This window comes from Micropterus dolomieu, linkage group LG18, assembly GCF_021292245.1.
Source record: "Micropterus dolomieu isolate WLL.071019.BEF.003 ecotype Adirondacks linkage group LG18, ASM2129224v1, whole genome shotgun sequence".
In the NCBI taxonomy this organism is placed as follows: Eukaryota; Metazoa; Chordata; class Actinopteri; order Centrarchiformes; family Centrarchidae; genus Micropterus; species Micropterus dolomieu.
Window position 1 is genome coordinate 21618670 of NC_060167.1, and position 17368 is coordinate 21636037.

A 17368-nucleotide genomic window follows, 5' to 3' on the forward strand; every position below is an offset into this window, starting at 1 on the left:
TGTCTTTACACTTGTTAAAGCACTTTGTAACTTGTTTTTGAAAAGTGCTCTACAAATAAAGATTATTATTATTATTATTACATCTGAGGGGGAATATGGCAGTAAAAGCACAACAGTAATGCTACTGTAAGACACTGTACAGGTATGAGTGGTTGTGTGAATGGGTATAGAGCACAAAAGTGCAAAACAAAGAAAATTAAAATGGTCCCTTCACGAGTTGATCCAAACTGCCTCTTTTAAAGTTTCTCTGAGTAGACTGAACTGAATCAGGGCTTGTTTACATGTCCTTTTACTATTCCCAGCAGTGGCCACTGGTACATATTGACTCTTGATGAAAATACTAATGAGGCCTTTTTATTGTATGACTGCAGAAAGCCTATGCATTCAGTACTTTATTATTTTATAGACAACAACAATTATTTGATTATTGATTAATCTGAATGTTATTTTCTCTCAATTCACCAATTCATCATTTAACAGTCTATAAAATGTTTTTTAAAAAACAGCGGAGAAAAATCCCATTCACAATTTTCTCAAAGCCCATGGTGATGTTGTCAATTTGCTTGTTTTGTCTGGCCAACAGTCCAAAATCCAAATATATTCAATTTTCTAAAAAAGAAGAGCAAATAACAGAAATGATTGATCAACTTATCATTGTAGCTCTAATTGTATATACAGCATTGATATGAAACCTCCCAATCCATTTCAGTGTGACATACTAATATCCATGCATTTTCTTTTCTCAGTCCGTGGGCTACTGAATGTAATGTTGTCGAAACTATTGTGTCTTCTAATTTGTCTCATTTTCAAACATAGTTTTACAGCATCTGTGAAGCATCTTTTAATCTTGTCAGACTATGATGGCCTACACTGTAAAATGTGATCTTGATAGGCCCCTTTTAATCTGTTGAATATCTGTGATTCTCCTCCTGCAGGTGATGAAAACATACCACATGTACCACACTGAGAGCATCAGCGCAGAGAGCAAGCTGAAGGATGCTGAGAAGCAGGAGGAGAAGCAGTTCAGCAAGTCCGGAGATCTCAACGTTAACCTGCTGCGCCATGAGGACCGCCAACCAAGACGTAGCTTTGTCAGGAAAATTGAGAAGATGAAAGAGAAGGTGAGTATGCCCAAGGATGGATAGTATATTTAAAGCTGCTGTAGTCAGTATTTTTTAGAATAACAATGCATTAAATTACTATGTTCAATGTGAAAAACCCACAGAGAATTATCACTTAAACTTTTTTTTTAGCATCTTTAGCTAATTGTTTTGGTCTTTGGGCCTGCAACTTGATTGTTTTGTTTCACTCTCACCACTCTCATACTTCCATTTTTGGTCACAGCATGCAGCTGTTTTTATAAACCCACTGTACACTACCCACTCAGCACCAAATCACAAATGAACAAAGATTGCGACTAGCTGGTGAACATAGTAGCATTTAACAGCTATAGTCAGATATTCCCTCATTAGTAAATGGAGACCCAGAACAGAGGAAAAAGAGAGTGAACTTTGGACTTCTATTCGCCTGGTGGTCATAAATTGGATTTCAAATAAAAGCTGTTGCTCCATGTCTGCTGGATGTGTGAAGTATTCTAACAACATATGATAATATGTTCACGGCATGTGACCAAAAAAGCAGTTATTGCAGGGTAAACAGCTTCTCCTCATTGCCGAATGAGGAGGTCAGATGAATCGAGTTCTGTAAATGGAGAACTGGCTCTGTTTGTTGGGTTTACTTGGAGAGAGTGAGAGAAGTATAGAGCAACAGAGAGACAGGAATATAATGTCAGAAACTCTCAGGAGCAGAATGCAAGTCTGCAGCCAGATACGGAGTGAGCAAACAGCACTACTCCCAGCCAAAACCCCAACTCTCTTTCCATCTTATGCAGATTTCAGGTTTGTGTAAAGTTCTTCTCTGCCAGCAGTGTAGGGCTGGTGGTCTCTGGAGCAGACTATACTTTAGATGCACCCATGCATTTTTTATTTGGGATCTTCTTTTGGAATTTCTCCATGCAAATGAAACTCCCATTATCTCTCAGGTACCAGAAATCAAAAGGCTGTCAGGATGACAGCGTTTCTCCTTCCTCAGGCTGATATCCTCAGAGATGCTGCTTGGCTTGGGAACTGAGCACTAGTTATAACACAGCGATGAATTTTCCCTACGTCTTGCTTCTAAGCTTTTGTCACATTACTCTGCCTGCAAACAGGTCAGAGAAGGAAGAGACAGAAATAAAAGATCTCTTTAAAATCTCTTTTTCTCTAACCCACTGCTCAAATTTGCATTATGATGGCTTTGTGAAATTGGAAGTGAAATAATGAGTGAAATGTCTGCTTAGAATTATGACACCTTTGTCAGTACTGTTAAGTACGGGTTTGCAAAATCATTGTGTTGTGTCAGTACAAATGTCACTAAATAGGAAATGCTGTTATTTTGTTTATATTCTTTAGTACTAAATACAGTTGCATGCATTTTTCAGTGGAGATACAGGCCCACAGATAGCCAAACATAAGTTAAAATGATTGATCACAAAGACACTAAAACCTCCAATATGCCGTCTGTGTTAGTACTTTTGAATAAATAGATAGATATTGATGGGACTGTATTTTAAAGGAATACTTTGACATTTTGAGAAATACACTCATTTGCTTTCTTGCTGAGAGTTAGATGAGAGAATATACCACTTTCACATCTTTATGGAGCTGGAGCCAGCAGCTGGCAGTAGCTAAGCTTAGCATAAAGACTGGAAATGGGGAAACAACTAGCCTTGCTCTTTTGCTCCAAAGGTAACAAAATCTGCCCACTTGTTCTTACACTTCAGTGTTTGTACAGATTAAACAAATGTGTCAATTAGTGAGCCTTGGAGGCGCTGGTAGGTGGATTTTTTTTACCTGGACAGACCCTGGCTAGCTGTTTCCCCCTGTTTCCAGTGTTTATGCTAAGTTAAGCTAAGCGCGCCAGGCTGCTAGCTCCAGCTTCATATTTACAGACGTGAGAGTGGTATCACTGTTCTCATCTAACTTCCTGCAAGTGCTCAGCATCCACATTCTGCAGCCCCTAGTGCTTTAGTATTGAGAGACTAGAATAATAACTAAATGCGAGCCTGGCTGTGCCACTTAACTCATTACTATCTAGAGGCAGCATCTCTAGAGCCTGTTTCTCCAAACTTTTCCTGCCACCTCTACCTGTCTGATGGTCCCAAAGCTGCGGCTGCCTGAGCACACACTCAAACCCTCCCTACTGCTTGATTTTCCTGCACTGATGGTTTTTCCCCTCATCTGCTCTGTCTCTTCTCTCCTCCCCAGAGGCAAGCCAAGTACTCAGAGAATAAGCTGAAATGCACAAAAGCCCGGAATGACTATTTGTTGAACCTGGCAGCAACAAATGCAGTTGTGGCAAAATATTACATCCATGACGTCTCTGATATGATTGATGTAAGTATGCGTTAGGCACATGTGTTTGTTTACATCTCTCAGCTGGGATGTCTAATGTTGATTTAACTCTGCAGCACTGTGGCTTTTCTCACCATCTGTTCCTGTGTCTCATTTACTCTCAGCCTGTTAGCTGTTTGTTTTCAAGCTGCTCTGTTGGCCCCAATAAATGCATTTGACATCATTTTTTCATGATTAATTTCTGGACAACAACCTCAACACTGATTTGCTGGTGACTGACTGCTGCTGATATGAATATAAGTTCAGTAATCTGTAGCATCACGCAGCTACAGAAAAATATTTTTGACTGACGATTTCAGTGTTGACAGAATGATTTCTGCTCGGTTTCCCACTCTCCTTGTCCTCAGTCTCATCCTCATTCATTTGTTTTTGTTGATGCTGCTTACAGCATGTCCTTGTGATCATTTCCCTCTAACTGTCACGGGTCAAAAAAACTATTGTCAATTGTCTGTCCTCCTGTGGTCTCTTCTTTCATGGGTCAGAGTAGAGGAAGCAGCTTTTTTTAACACTGACTCAAGAAGCTGTAGGTGTGTTACTACAAGTGAAAACTCAAAGCTCATTGTATGATATTCACTTCATTATTACATACAAGAATCCCTGTTTTATATTCCCAGAAAACTTACACCTAACACTTACATTTATACATATATAAAGTCACTTTTAATTCAAAATTATGAGCCAGTAGCACTTCTAGAAAGTCAGATTATCAGTATTTAAAAAGATGAATTTGTTTAGCAAACCACTAATGGTTGGAAGCTGGTCAAAGTCAGCTGGTGAGCAGAGGCTCTGTTTATGTAGGCATGAATGCGGTTAATGTGGTTGGCACTGGTGACCTGCCACCAGTCACCCTGCAGACAAACAGATGAAGAGATGAAGAAGCCTTTATTGACCATTTTGGACCAGATCAGTGGAAACATTCTGTATCTATTCCTTTTAGATGTGCACACATACAGCTCCTTCTTCAGGGAGGTGAGACTTTGTGTTGCATTATTTGCTTTCTAATCTCAAATCTTGTCATTTGATATTTCATTGTTCGATTTGTTATTTTCTTCCAGTTCTTCCACTATTACGCAACACACACACAGCCAACACAAAGGGACGCTTACTCATTTCCCTCGCCCCCCTTTTTTACTGATCTTCATAGAAGGTTTGGGTTTCAGAGCTAATGTACTGTAGTTATTGAAGTCTGTGCTGCATACAATAGGTAGTTGTGCTAGCAAGAAATGTCTTTCACAAATTAGATTTTGTGTTGTGTTTTGCAATGTTGCAATGTTGCATACTGTATTCAATCTATCTGTTTAGTCATTGACTGACTGTTGATGAGTAAATACCTGTAAAGTCATACTTTGTTACGAAGGCCTGTGTCGCAGACTTTACATGACTATGTGGGTTTTGTGGCTGTTCATACCAAACAGAAAAACCTAATTTTAAGGTCAGATTTCTCTTACAAAAGACATTAACATTTCAGCCCTTCAATATGCCTGTTTCCCCCCTTCTCTGTGTACTTAAATGTTTTCTTGAGTCCCAATTACCATACTGCACCATTAGCCACAATGATAGATCAGGCCAGGCATGTTAGGCATGGCTGTCCTGCCTCTTTGCTGGGCAGCTTTGATGGATGCAGTGTCTTGAAACTGAAAGGTCCATGTCATCCAAAATCCTGCTGAGCTGCAGGGAATGGGATTGTGAGCATGACTGGGTTTGGCTGCCACTAGCGGGACAGAGGAAGAAAAATTGTCCGTTTGTCACGTCAGAGTAACTGCACACCACACATCAAACCAGACGTTCACGCAGCAAGAAGCCCGCTTTGTCAGTCAGCATCAGTGACTTTAAACTGTTGAAGAATAATTCCGAACAACATGTTGACTTTATTCTACCACTGCACTGCGTGGAACTGATGAATGCTGTGATGAGGGAGGTTGGTCAGTGCCGTCAGCATGATAAAATATATAGGCTTGAACTTGGGAAATAAGATTAATATGGTTAAGCTCTAATGAGAAAGATGAGAATATAAAAAAACAAAGTGGTCAACAGTATTTGGATGAAATCTTTATCTGATTATCTGCTCTTTCAGGCTGCTGCTGCAGATATGAATGTGTTCTCACTCAGTTTGCTTGTTTAAAAAGAGGCTACTTTACTCCCTTTAGTCTTTAGTCTACTGAGCCACTTTGACTGAGTAGTGCAATGAGACTTGTACACCAAAGTAGGCTACTTCCACAGTCCTAAAGAGTGCTAAAGAGCGTTTACTTAGTGATTCACAGATCTGTCAGTCGCCTCAAGCTCCCTCCAAAACTCCTCACTACCATCCTCTGCTTAATTAGGTCTTTCATGTGATGGTGCTGTAATTATCCCTGGTGTCTTACTGTGCTAGCTCCCTTAATTCTGTGAGCTCTACTTCTATTTTTGAAGGTAACCCGTAACAGGACGTTATTTTGGATTTAGTCCATTAAATAGGTCTGAATATGATGGTAGGTGATCAAGCTAACAGGCTTTACAAATGAAATGTGCACTTTCACATTCTTGCAAATTCTTATACATACATACATTTATATTCATCGAATTAAAAAGCAACTTAATGGCAGTTGAAAATCTTTTGCTAGTTGCTAGCTTCCAGTGGCACAACTTCCCACATTGCTGCCGTGATGTAGAAGGGAACTCTAGGGTGTGGTCTGTACACCATGACATTACTGTTAGCTGTGGTGCAACGGAGGTACAACGGAGCAAAACTATCACCCAGCATTATTGCTGTGATGGAGGTGACTTGAAACAAACTCTTAACCAGCACTGTTTTTTTAAATTATTTCAGAACACATACTGCAGACATAAAGTCCTTGATTTCCATTTTTCCTATCCCATCTGCTACCACATTACAAAGTGTTTTTGTGTTTTTGATCTAATCTTTATCTCCACAGTGCTGTGACCTGGGCTACCACGCTAGCTTGGCACGCACATTCAGGACTTACTTATCTGCCGAGTACAACTTGGAGACATCACGCCATGAGGGACTGGATATCATAGAGAATGCAGTGGACAACCTGGATTCCCGCAGTGACAAGCACAAGATCATGGATATGCATAACCAGGTGTTCTGTCCTCCCATGCGCTTTGAGTACCTGCCACACATGGGAGATGAGGTGAGATGTTTTAAGTGCAAGATTTGTTTATTACTGACTGATGTTATTTTTTTATTTTTTTATTTTTTTTAACCATATAACTCTTTAAGCTTCAGATGGATCTATTTTGTCTCTTCTAACCCATGTGTCCTCCACCTCAGGTGTGCCAGGTGAGCGCCCAGCAGCCCGTCCAGACTGAACTCCTGATGCGTTACCACCAACTGCAGTCTCGCTTAGCTACGCTAAAGATTGAGAATGAGGAGGTGAGGATTTATGATGGCTGTGTCTGTCAAGCACCCCCACCCCATCACCTTTAGCCCCACCCACCAGAAACAGAAAGCCCTCATTTCTCATTTTCCCCAGAGCCAAGTAGGAGGGCCACATCACCATCTGTTCTCATTGCAATTACTCTCTGCTGACTCTTGCTCTGTGGGAGCCCAGAATATATTTAGATTGTCACAGCGCCAAAGTTGTCAGTTTTCTATGTTATATATGAAATTGTCTATTTTATGATGAAGAGAGGACTTATTAAGAGCCGCAGACACAAAGGTGCAAATGTAGGTGATAATAACCAGGCCCTGTTAGGCTCTCCTGCGCCAATGGCTCTGCCTGTTCCCTGTCTCCCTGTTTCTTGTGCCCGGGAGGATAATGGACAAGCCATGTCATTACTGTAAATGAGCTTTATCAATCTCAGCCCTGAACAAAAAGCCTCCTTCAGTAATTTTACATACAATTTTGTCTCTTTGCCAGACACTCTTCATTTCCATGTCTTAGTCTGATGTCGCTCTGGACTGACATTCAGATGCTGCTTGGTGTCATTTCAGTACAATCCAAGGTCATCATCAAGGCTTGCAAGAAAAGACAAATATGACCAAGACTGAGTAACATAGGATGCTTGATTTGTCAACTTCTGTGTTTCCCCATCTGTGCAGGTGAGAAAGACCTTGGATGCCACCATGCAAACGCTGCAGGATATGCTGACGGTAGAGGACTTTGACGTGTCGGATGCCTTCCAGCACAGCCGCTCCACTGAATCCATTAAGTCTGTGGCCTCAGAGTCTTACATGAGCAAGCTGAATGTAGCCAAGAGGAGGTCGAACCAACAGGAGACTGAAATGTTCTACTTTTCAGTGAGTCATGTCAATTTTGATCTATCAGTCCAAACTGGTAATAGCCTGTCAGCCTGCTATGAACTTCACTTTGCACTGCTTTTCAAAATCAAGCCACCGGTCATCATTTCCACATGCTCTGAAAATAGAAATGAAATTAAAACTAGAAAAGATTGACTTTATTTCGGCACTGAATTGTTTGACTGGGCTAATGTTGTACTGTTAGTGCTGCTGCTCACTCATTGTTGCCTTCATCTTTCCGTCCAGAAATTCAAGGAGTTTCTGAATGGCAGTAACCTCATCATTAAGCTGCAGGCTAAGCATGACCTACTGAAGCAAACACTGGGTGAAGGTAAGGAGTCTTTGCACTTTTTATTTGGTGTCTGTGGTGTCTTTTAATGGTGTGCGCCTGACCTGGTGTTTCGTCCTGTCATTATGAACCACAGAGAGAACACATCACTGTAAAATTAGCTGCTTTTGGGGTTATAGTGGTGCAGGTCATATCTAATAAGCAGCAGGGAATGAGGTATAAGACACTTCAAAGACACTGATTTTTTTTTTGAGGGGAAGCAGGAACGAAAGAGGAAATGAGAGTTGATACTCAAATGGAAAACTGTCACACCAAAAGCAGACCACATCTACTTTGAGATATCCATTCCCTTTTATCTCCATTGGTTAAAGCATTATCCAGTTAGTCTCTATATGATATAGCCGCAGGGAGGGTTTACATTTCCAGGCTGTAGAGAAAGGCTTCCCTCTGCCCCTCCCTTCCCCGAGGGGTCTCCTTGTCACCTCAGCCGTGAACAATTTACGCCCAATCAATCAGCGGGACCTGGCCCAGACCCATTTCTGCAGCTGCTCCTGCATTGGGGGTTCACCTAATAGAAAAGGGCGTCAGGCACAGACAGCTGAGGCCTTGCAATGCACATGCATATTTTCATATTTCACACCTTGGATTTATTCATTCATCTCTTACTTAATCATTTATTAGCTCTGCCGAGCTTTCAGGACCTCAAAAAGTCCTTGTGATTCCCTCTGAGCTCTTTGGCAAGCTACTGACTGCCTCCATTTGCAATCATAAACTCTCACATAATGGTTCCTATCAATCTCTGGACTCTGTTTGTATGTCCGTGGTGGAGCAGCTGAGAGAGTGTATGAACACAACATATGGCGTCTCCAGGTACCACCCATATTTAATTATTCAGATGATCAATCAGGGTTGCGTCGTGCTCATTAGCTCCTCACTTTGCACCCAAAATAGCGTGTTTGTGTATGTGCGTGGTGGTTGGTGAGCATGACAGGAGGAACATGATGAGACTGGTGAGTGCCACATGGCGTTTTCATCTTGCTGCATGTATTAATGAAAACATAATGTCAAGCTTTGGCATCAGACTAGATGGTGCTAGGATGTCTGCCAGCCCTTGTTTCCCAGATAGTAGGAGTCACCAATTCCCATGTTCACTGAATTTGATTTGTACTTGTCACCTTTTATGTTTGTAAAATTTATATCTCTCCATCACCAAGGGACCCTGGAACTTTTGGATATGAAATTAGGGGAACATCGACGCAGAGTTTTTGGCTCATGCTTGAGAAACTGGGTGTAATTTTGAGGTTGGTTGGTCAGAGGTAGACAGGACTATCACTCAGAGGAATGATGTCTGGGAAATGTGCTGTTGTTTCTTCACATGAATGCTCCAGAGACCTTGTCCCATCTGCCAGAATGATGTGTAGAGAAATGGGTTAGCCTTTGCTCTTTCTGTCCATTGTTAGGTGGTGTAAAGAAATAACGTTGGAATGCTTTGGTGCCATTGTTGCTTTTTTTGTACATTGACTCGCTTCTAGCTGATAATCCAGCCACTAGCAGACACAGACAAACACTTACTCTCAGTTCATAAAGAAAACCAAGATCATCTTGGAGTCAACTGGCCAAGCCATTGTGTTCTGTTTAAGGATGCATGTTATCGAGCAGAAACATAAACTCTGACAAATTCTTATATTAGTCAAAAAGAGTGTAGCTCAGTTTGATGATGAGCTTACAGACTGCATTTTCTTTAATAATGCTGTCCATAACGTGCATGTGTTGTTGGGAACCCATAACAAAAGACTCAGTGAACCATCACATTGCTCAGTGTCACCACAGACGGACCCCTCCCTCCCCATATACACACTGCAACCGCCACCCCCTTTTCTTTGCTCTGAGAGGAGGTCTATAACCCCACAGGGTCCTCTGGGTCCCCTGACGGTTCAGCAACGACTGCTCAATAGCTTTGTCCAATGAATGGTGTTAGCACTGCTCCATTCATCGCTCTCTCAATAGTCATGTTGTTTCTCATCAAACCCTTCAGTGATGGCGGACACTGCAGTCTGGATAATACATACCACAAAGATATAACATGTCCCTCTTGTGTTTTTCCACAGGGGAAAGGGCTGAGTGTGGAACTACAAGGTATGATGTTCCCATCTTTCAGCCATGAAGCATCTGCTTATACTATTTTTAATATATTAAATTAATTATTTAAAATTTAAATTACAATAAATGAATTATGTTATATATAAACTACGTTATATTTGACTACATTGCAAGGCTTTTCATATTGCAGTCGATAAAGTCAATCAGTGTGTAAACAAAGAGTATACATATGCATGCATGATTTTATAAAGGTCACGTTACAGCATTCTTTTTGATATATATTATTAAAAGTAATACATACTGTAGGAAACATGTAATTGTATTTTCAGTGAGGAATCATATAATTTGGAGTTCCAACACGTATCAATATTTTGATTGCTAATTTAATGCCGAAATTTTCTGTCAGACAACTTGACATATCAACTGACGGGATTGATTTTATTGGCCTTGTTAATAGTGTTCATTAATCTGTGCTGTGTTTTTAGTAAGTTATGTGTTTTATTGAAGATCCAGTCCTAGACCTTTGTACCCCCCAACCCGCTCAGCAGTAAATTAAAGGATGACTTTTATCAGGTTTAATGATAAAAGACGTCTTTAATGAAACATCTCACTTTGGGCTTTTCTCAACCTTTAAATCACGATTGTTGTCTTTTTCCATGACTTTATTTAAACAGAGGATTTTTTACAGCTCTGTTTTAGCAACTGTTTTTTCATACCTCCATGTTTGGTTCTACAGTTTTCACAGAATATGATGTTTTTGTTCCCTTTGTCCATCATTTCCCAGGCCCCCCACCCTTCCCCCTAAACCACAGAAAATGCGGAAGCCTAGGCCACGCTCCATGTATAACCATAAGCTGTTTAACGGCAATATGGAGACCTTCATCAAGGTACCCTGTGGTAGTGGTATATGACTGAGTGGCCCAGTAGGGGAAGGCAGCTAGAGCCTTCGCTGTCATTCTCTTCCTGACTTTGGCCTTCTGTTCCTCCCTCTTTCAGCTGCCTTGATCATGATATAACGCCTCTGTTTAACCTCTAATCCTCCTCCTCCCTTCTGTGGCTCTGCTGGTGCAGACAGAGCAGCAGTCAGCTGTCTCTTTATTCCCCTCCAGAACAATTTACCATCTCTGGTTTTTTTTATTTCTAAACCCAGTGACTCTTTACTTGACTGAGAGGCAGGAGACGGCAGCGGGTCTGCTTTGTCACTCACTGCACCCAAACCTTTACTGCATCTCTGTAGCTTTCCTATCGCCAGTCCCTGTGCTTAGCCTTCTTTAACCTCCAGAGGGGTCATTCGTCATCTGAGCTTTTCTAACTTTTTGCTTTTCTGCCCTCTCTTCCTCTGCTACTCTGTGCCTTGCTGCTTTCTGTCCCAGAGGAAGAAGGAATGCCCGCACCCGCATTCAGGTACCTCTTTTGTTGGAGGGTATAGGTCAGGGCACAAGGGCACTAAAACTATAGTAAATGTGCCTGCTACTGCTTGGGCTACACTTGCATGCTGCTGGTTTCCACAACTTTTTGCAATCTGAGACACCAGGTTATTAATATCATATATTAATACAATCATTTGGGTGTTTTTGTTTGTTTTACACTGCTCATTAGATTTGCTAAATAGTATGTTGATGAGGCTATTGTGTGTTTAATGTTTATTAAAACATTGTACAGTTTATAGCAGTACTGTATAAAAGTTACACAAAATACTATATGTTATTACACTTTTAGTTACGTTTTTTTTTTTTGCTAAGATTTGTCTTGTGTTGTCTGTATGTATTTATTTTTCACAACATTTCATTTCAGGATTCAGGTCAACCAATCCCACTTGTTGTTGAAAGCTGTATCAGATACATCAATCTGTATGGTAAGTCTGGCATCATGTTGCAGTGACTACTACTTCTGAGTGAAAGGGGAGAAAAAGAAAGCAAATTATGAAGTCCTTTTGAGAACTCCTTCAGCCTCATAAGAAGTGACAGCTAGTGTATTTCCACAAATAGCCGGAGGTAGAGCTACTGACCTGCTCAGCTCTCCTCCTCTGTCTCTGAGGTGCTCAGCTGCCTGCCAGTGATTTGACAAGCTCATAACAATAGATCACACACAGAGAGTTTTGAAAGTCCCATTGGTCTTTGTTTTGTCAGCTCAGCCACCCCCCCACCAACTTTATAACTCCTCCCTGTCTACATTCACATCTGTCTTCAGCTCATTGCCGTAGCCTGCAGGCCTTTCCCCTGGATCTGGACCTAATGAAACTCCTGAAAACTGATTAGGAGCCCTCTAACTGAAACCATATGCTACAGTCTCACTGAGGGGCCCTCTCGTGGAAAAATACGCATCTCCCTTTATGACTAGATTACATTTCCTGCTCTGTGTTATGTGTTTCCAATAGGCTTTCTTGAAGAAGGCACTGGGGTTTGGAGATAATGATAGCTAGCGTAACTCTGAATCTCCAAATTCTTGGTTGTATTTCTTTTCAGGCTTGCAACAGCAGGGCATATTTCGTGTGCCAGGATCACAGGTGGAAGTCAATGATATTAAAAACTCATTTGAGAGAGGTGAGTCAAAGACAGATGGTATTATGCCAGCTTTCCCCTTTTTCATGTCACAAATACTTAAACAGGGAAATTTGACTTATTTTCAACTCATCAAATGTCACCACTGAAAGCACATGAATTTTTCTTAATCAGGTGAAGATCCCTTGATTGATGACCAGAATGAGCATGATATCAACTCAGTGGCAGGGGTGCTGAAGCTTTACTTTAGAGGACTGGAGAACCCCATCTTCCCAAAGGAGCGCTTCCTGGACTTCATCTCCACCATCAGTGAGTCACAAACAACACAAAATATTCAAAGCCATCACCGTCGTGAGTGGACTGGTCAAATAGAAAAAGATAAAACACACCTTGCAGTTTCTCAGAAACTCAGCTTTACTGAAGTAGAGAAAGGCATGCAATGCAACACATGGAAGCAATCTCAACACCAGGGCTCTCTGTCTGATATTTAACAGAAAGCCAGTAGGAAGAGGAGAGTGTGGGCCACATCAGTCTGCCGTGTGCACGTTCACCACAGAAACATTTCCCCGCTGTTTCTACAGTAATAGTTTGATCAGTATGCCTTAGGGGTCTGGTGAAAGGCAGGAGGGGGCATCTATTAAAGTGTCAAATAACAGCTTTCAGAATCTCCTCTGCTTTTTGCTTTTGCTCACTTTGATCAATTTTCCTTGCTATGGTCTGGTTTATATTAGATTTTAGTGGACAGTGTTGTTATAGGCTCAGTGCCCATATATATAAAAGTTTTAAAGCTATATTTGCCTCTTGTTTACTACAATGTAAACCTCCTCTCTATCTCTGTCCTTTGTGTTTCAGAGCTGGAGTCGGGAGCCGATAGAGCGCATCACATCCAGCAGATTGTTGTGACTCTTTCTCGCACCGTCATAATCGTCATGAGATACCTTTTTGCTTTTCTCAATCAGTGAGTTTGCATTGATTCACATTACATTTTAAGCCACAGGTCCTGGTGTATACAGAAGAGCATGTAGAGAGGAGTTCTTTATTTTTTGCACAGTTGTGATTGAATTTTAAGCTTAACTTATATGCTAACTGAATTATACTGGGGAAAATCGATGTTGAACAAACACAGAACAGCTGCAGTCAGGTGACAAGACAAGATCCAAAAATATATTTTAAAAAAACCCAACCTGCTATTTATTGCTACATCTGTCTGCACTGTTTGAAGTTATTTATGGGCTCGGAAACTCATGCCTCGCTAAAGTAGTATAACTGTCCTCTTATAATGGATTTTATTAATGCTCCTTTTACTGAACAACCCGTGGTTGTTGAAGCTGTGGCTTTACTGACTGATTATGACTTCCTCTTGCAGCACTGAATGATTTGGTTACCAAGAGTAGGTTGTGGCATGTGCTGGACAAGTCGATTTGTTGAAGGAGTTGGCTCATCAGAGTGCTTTTTAAGCAAGTGTTTAACTGAGCTGTGCAATGAAGCAAGTAATAGTGTATGTCAAAACTAAATTCAGTTAAAGCCAGTGACTCTGTCTGCTACATAGTTTGTTTTCAGGCATTATGGGTGTAATACTGACACAACGTAATGGACCACATGACTACTTGTATTAGAACAGGGTCACAAAAAGTCATGAACCCACAGAGAATTATCACTTGACTCTGTAGTTCCCCTCTGCACTATGTAGCTTTATAGCATCTTTCAGGTCAAAATTAAAATCGCTAGGTGATCTGGATTATGACTGCAAATGAATGATGATGTGACTTCTTGTCTGCTGAATGTATAAAGATGAAGCTTTTTGCTCAAACGTTCACCATATCAACTTAAAAGGAGGTAGGAAGACAGCATTGAATTCACAGCTTGTTTCCACGATCCCCAAGTGACCAATCAATATGTAAGCAAAAGGGAAGCCCAAGCATGAAAATACAAAAAAGGATTGTAGCCTTGTCACTCCTAATTTGATTGACAGTTTTTTTTAATACACAGACTACACACAACACAACAACTTATTCTATACATGCAGTATTTATGTTGTCTGAGGTTAAAGGTTGATAACATCTGTAATATTTGTTTATGCAGGAAATAAATACACAATGCCCCCCTGTTCTTTCCCTCAGTCTCTCCCAGTACAGTGACGAGAACATGATGGATTCATACAATCTGGCAATCTGCTTTGGTCCAACCCTTATGCCCATCCCAGACGGACAGGATCCTGTAGCGTGCCAGGCACATGTTAATGAAGTCATCAAGACCATCATTGTCCATCATGAACTCATCTTTCCCAGTCAACGTGAGCTGGATGGCCCAGTGTATGAAAAGTGCATGACTGGGGGAGAGGAGTACTGGTAAGTATTGGCTAGACCACACATGTAGGCAAAGTACAACTATGTTAAGACTACAGTTTTGTCAACTCCAACTTGTCCGCTGTTTCAGAGGAACAGCTGCATTATTTTATCAGCTAATCAAGCAAATATTTTTCATGCTTCTATGTCTACATATCGCTATCTTTTTACGTTCCATTTGCAACGACAGTGACAGCCCCCACAGTGAACCAGGAACTATTGACGAGGCTGACAATGGAACTGAACCACACACCAGTGATGAAGGTCAGTACATCATAGTAGTCATTTTTCATCCATTTTTATGAAGGGGGCTTGTTATTAACAAGGTATTTCTTTAGCCATGCTAGGTGCAGGGATCAAGGGATGGCAATGTAGGTCGGTCTGTCCATCATTTTGGTCCAATATCTCACTAACATGGTCATGAAATTTGGTAAAGACATTCGTGGTCCCCTTAGGATGAACAACTGACTTGGTTATCCCCTGACTTTACCTGTAGAGCCACCTGCAGGTTTTTGTGGTTTTGAGTTAAATGTCCTGATAACAAATTGGATGCATTGCCAGGAAATCACGGTTATTCGTGTTCTCCTCAATGATCCACTGACTTTTCATCTAGCTCCATCCTCATGTCAAAATATTGGATATTTGTCCAATACTTTGCTTGATAACCAAGTACCAGCAAAACTAATAACATACTGATTAGCCTCTGTAGTTGCAATTTGTGTTTAGTGCTAATTTGCAAATGTTAGCATGCTAAGACTCAACTAAGATGGTGAACATGGAACATGATATATACTAAACTTCAGCATGCCAGCACTGTTATTGTGACCGTGCTAGCATGCTGGCCATAGCGTCTAGCTTTTCCTGATTCACAGCATCCAATGTTATTACTTTGTTAGTATGTTATATGTTAGTATGTTAGTACTATTATTGATGTTACTGCCTAGTTGTTTGATCTTGATGAAGAGAAGTGCATATATTGGCAAATAATATTAGATGGACGTCACTTGATGTGATTTTAGTACCTTTGTGGATAAGAGAGCCTTCTGCACAGACTGACCTTTTTTTAAGCACTTTTGATTGAGAAGTGAGTGAGCTTTGCACTGCAAAAGCTTATGATTGGAAAGGCTTATGCGATGTTTGAAGCTGAGGACAAGTTGAGTAAACAGTGTTGGCATGCTGCTTTGCCTCTTTGATCTGTCTTTCTGTGTGTGTGAGTCTCTCTCCTCCCCCTTTCCCCGTCCCTTCTCCCCTGCTCGCTCTTTGTTCAGTGTTAGTCAGCAATTCTCCTGGGACTTTCTCCTTTGTGCAGTATTTCCCCAATTCTCCTCTGAGCTAAGAATGCATAACTGGGCCAGGCACACAAGCCAAAAGAATAATATCTCCTGTGCTGGCAGTGAAGTGTCAGTGGACAGGTCTATTGAGTATGGACCGTGTTAGGTCAGACTGGGGTAACCTTATCTCTGAGCTTCATCTGTGCTGTTGGCTGTGTTTGTAATGAGTGCCGACCCCTCCTCTCTTTTCTTGCTCTTACATGGAAACGACAACACAGGCAGATTGCCTGCTGTAGGTTCGGCTCATGCTGACCTTAGTACTGAGAGTCCTATGTGACGTGATGGGCTCTGGTTGCACTGTAGTTTCTGTAGTCAGTTCAGTTGGTTCCCTCTGGCAGCAGTTTTCATGGAAGAAAAACAAGTTTGGGTCAAATTAGGAACTAAGCAACCTTGTTGTGATGACCATGCCTTTTCTGTGTTCATTACTTTGTAACTGAAACCAAATATGAACAAAACTGCTTTTCATCTTTATTTACATTAACTATAACTGTCCTCTTACACGCCATTGCACTCCTCGAGTTGGTTTTTCAAGAGGGCTGCAAAACTGGCCTAATGTGCCGATTGATGTTAACCACATCGTTAACTCTGACTGACCCCTGCTGGCTGGCCTATTGAAATACACTGCAGCCAAGACTAGGTTTTCCTGTTAAATTTAGGCAAATTGTTTGTTTTATTTCAGCTTTAAAGCCCTACATTATGTCAAACATATTTATAATGTAAACTGAGACATACTAAGTTGAAGCTGAAGCTTAGAAATTAGAAGTACATATTCCAGCCTCACAATATGTACTTAACAAGAGCCAGGGTTGTATATTATGTGTTTATTAAGCTTTTTGTTGATGTTTCTTTGTTTCTTTGTGTTTTCAGAGGTTGAACAGATCGAGGCCATCGCTAAGTTCGACTACGTGGGACGCAGTCCCAGGGAGCTGTCCTTCAAGAAGGGAGCCTCTCTGCTTCTGTATCACAGAGCTTCTGAAGACTGGTGGGAGGGCCGTCACAATGGTGTGGATGGCCTCATCCCACATCAGTACATTGTAGTACAAGACTTGTGAGTAACAGCACAATGTGTTTTCGTAGCTGTTGTTTGTCTTGTGTCAAGTAATTCTG

General features: G+C 41.1%; 1 protein-coding gene across 1 annotated transcript in view; it reads left to right on the forward strand.

Annotated features, from left to right (window-relative positions):
* Window positions 1–17368, forward strand: part of LOC123986882 (SLIT-ROBO Rho GTPase-activating protein 3-like) — a 53160-nt gene that overhangs the window by 30429 nt on the left and 5363 nt on the right. Inside the window, exons 7-21 of the mRNA XM_046075299.1 lie at window positions 936–1121; window positions 3306–3434; window positions 6365–6586; window positions 6727–6828; window positions 7498–7695; window positions 7942–8026; window positions 10093–10120; window positions 10869–10971; window positions 11879–11939; window positions 12550–12627; window positions 12760–12894; window positions 13438–13543; window positions 14706–14933; window positions 15121–15194; window positions 17129–17309. Coding sequence (XP_045931255.1) covers window positions 936–1121; window positions 3306–3434; window positions 6365–6586; window positions 6727–6828; window positions 7498–7695; window positions 7942–8026; window positions 10093–10120; window positions 10869–10971; window positions 11879–11939; window positions 12550–12627; window positions 12760–12894; window positions 13438–13543; window positions 14706–14933; window positions 15121–15194; window positions 17129–17309 — 1916 coding nt within the window. The remainder of the gene's footprint in view (window positions 1–935; window positions 1122–3305; window positions 3435–6364; window positions 6587–6726; window positions 6829–7497; window positions 7696–7941; window positions 8027–10092; window positions 10121–10868; window positions 10972–11878; window positions 11940–12549; window positions 12628–12759; window positions 12895–13437; window positions 13544–14705; window positions 14934–15120; window positions 15195–17128; window positions 17310–17368) is intronic.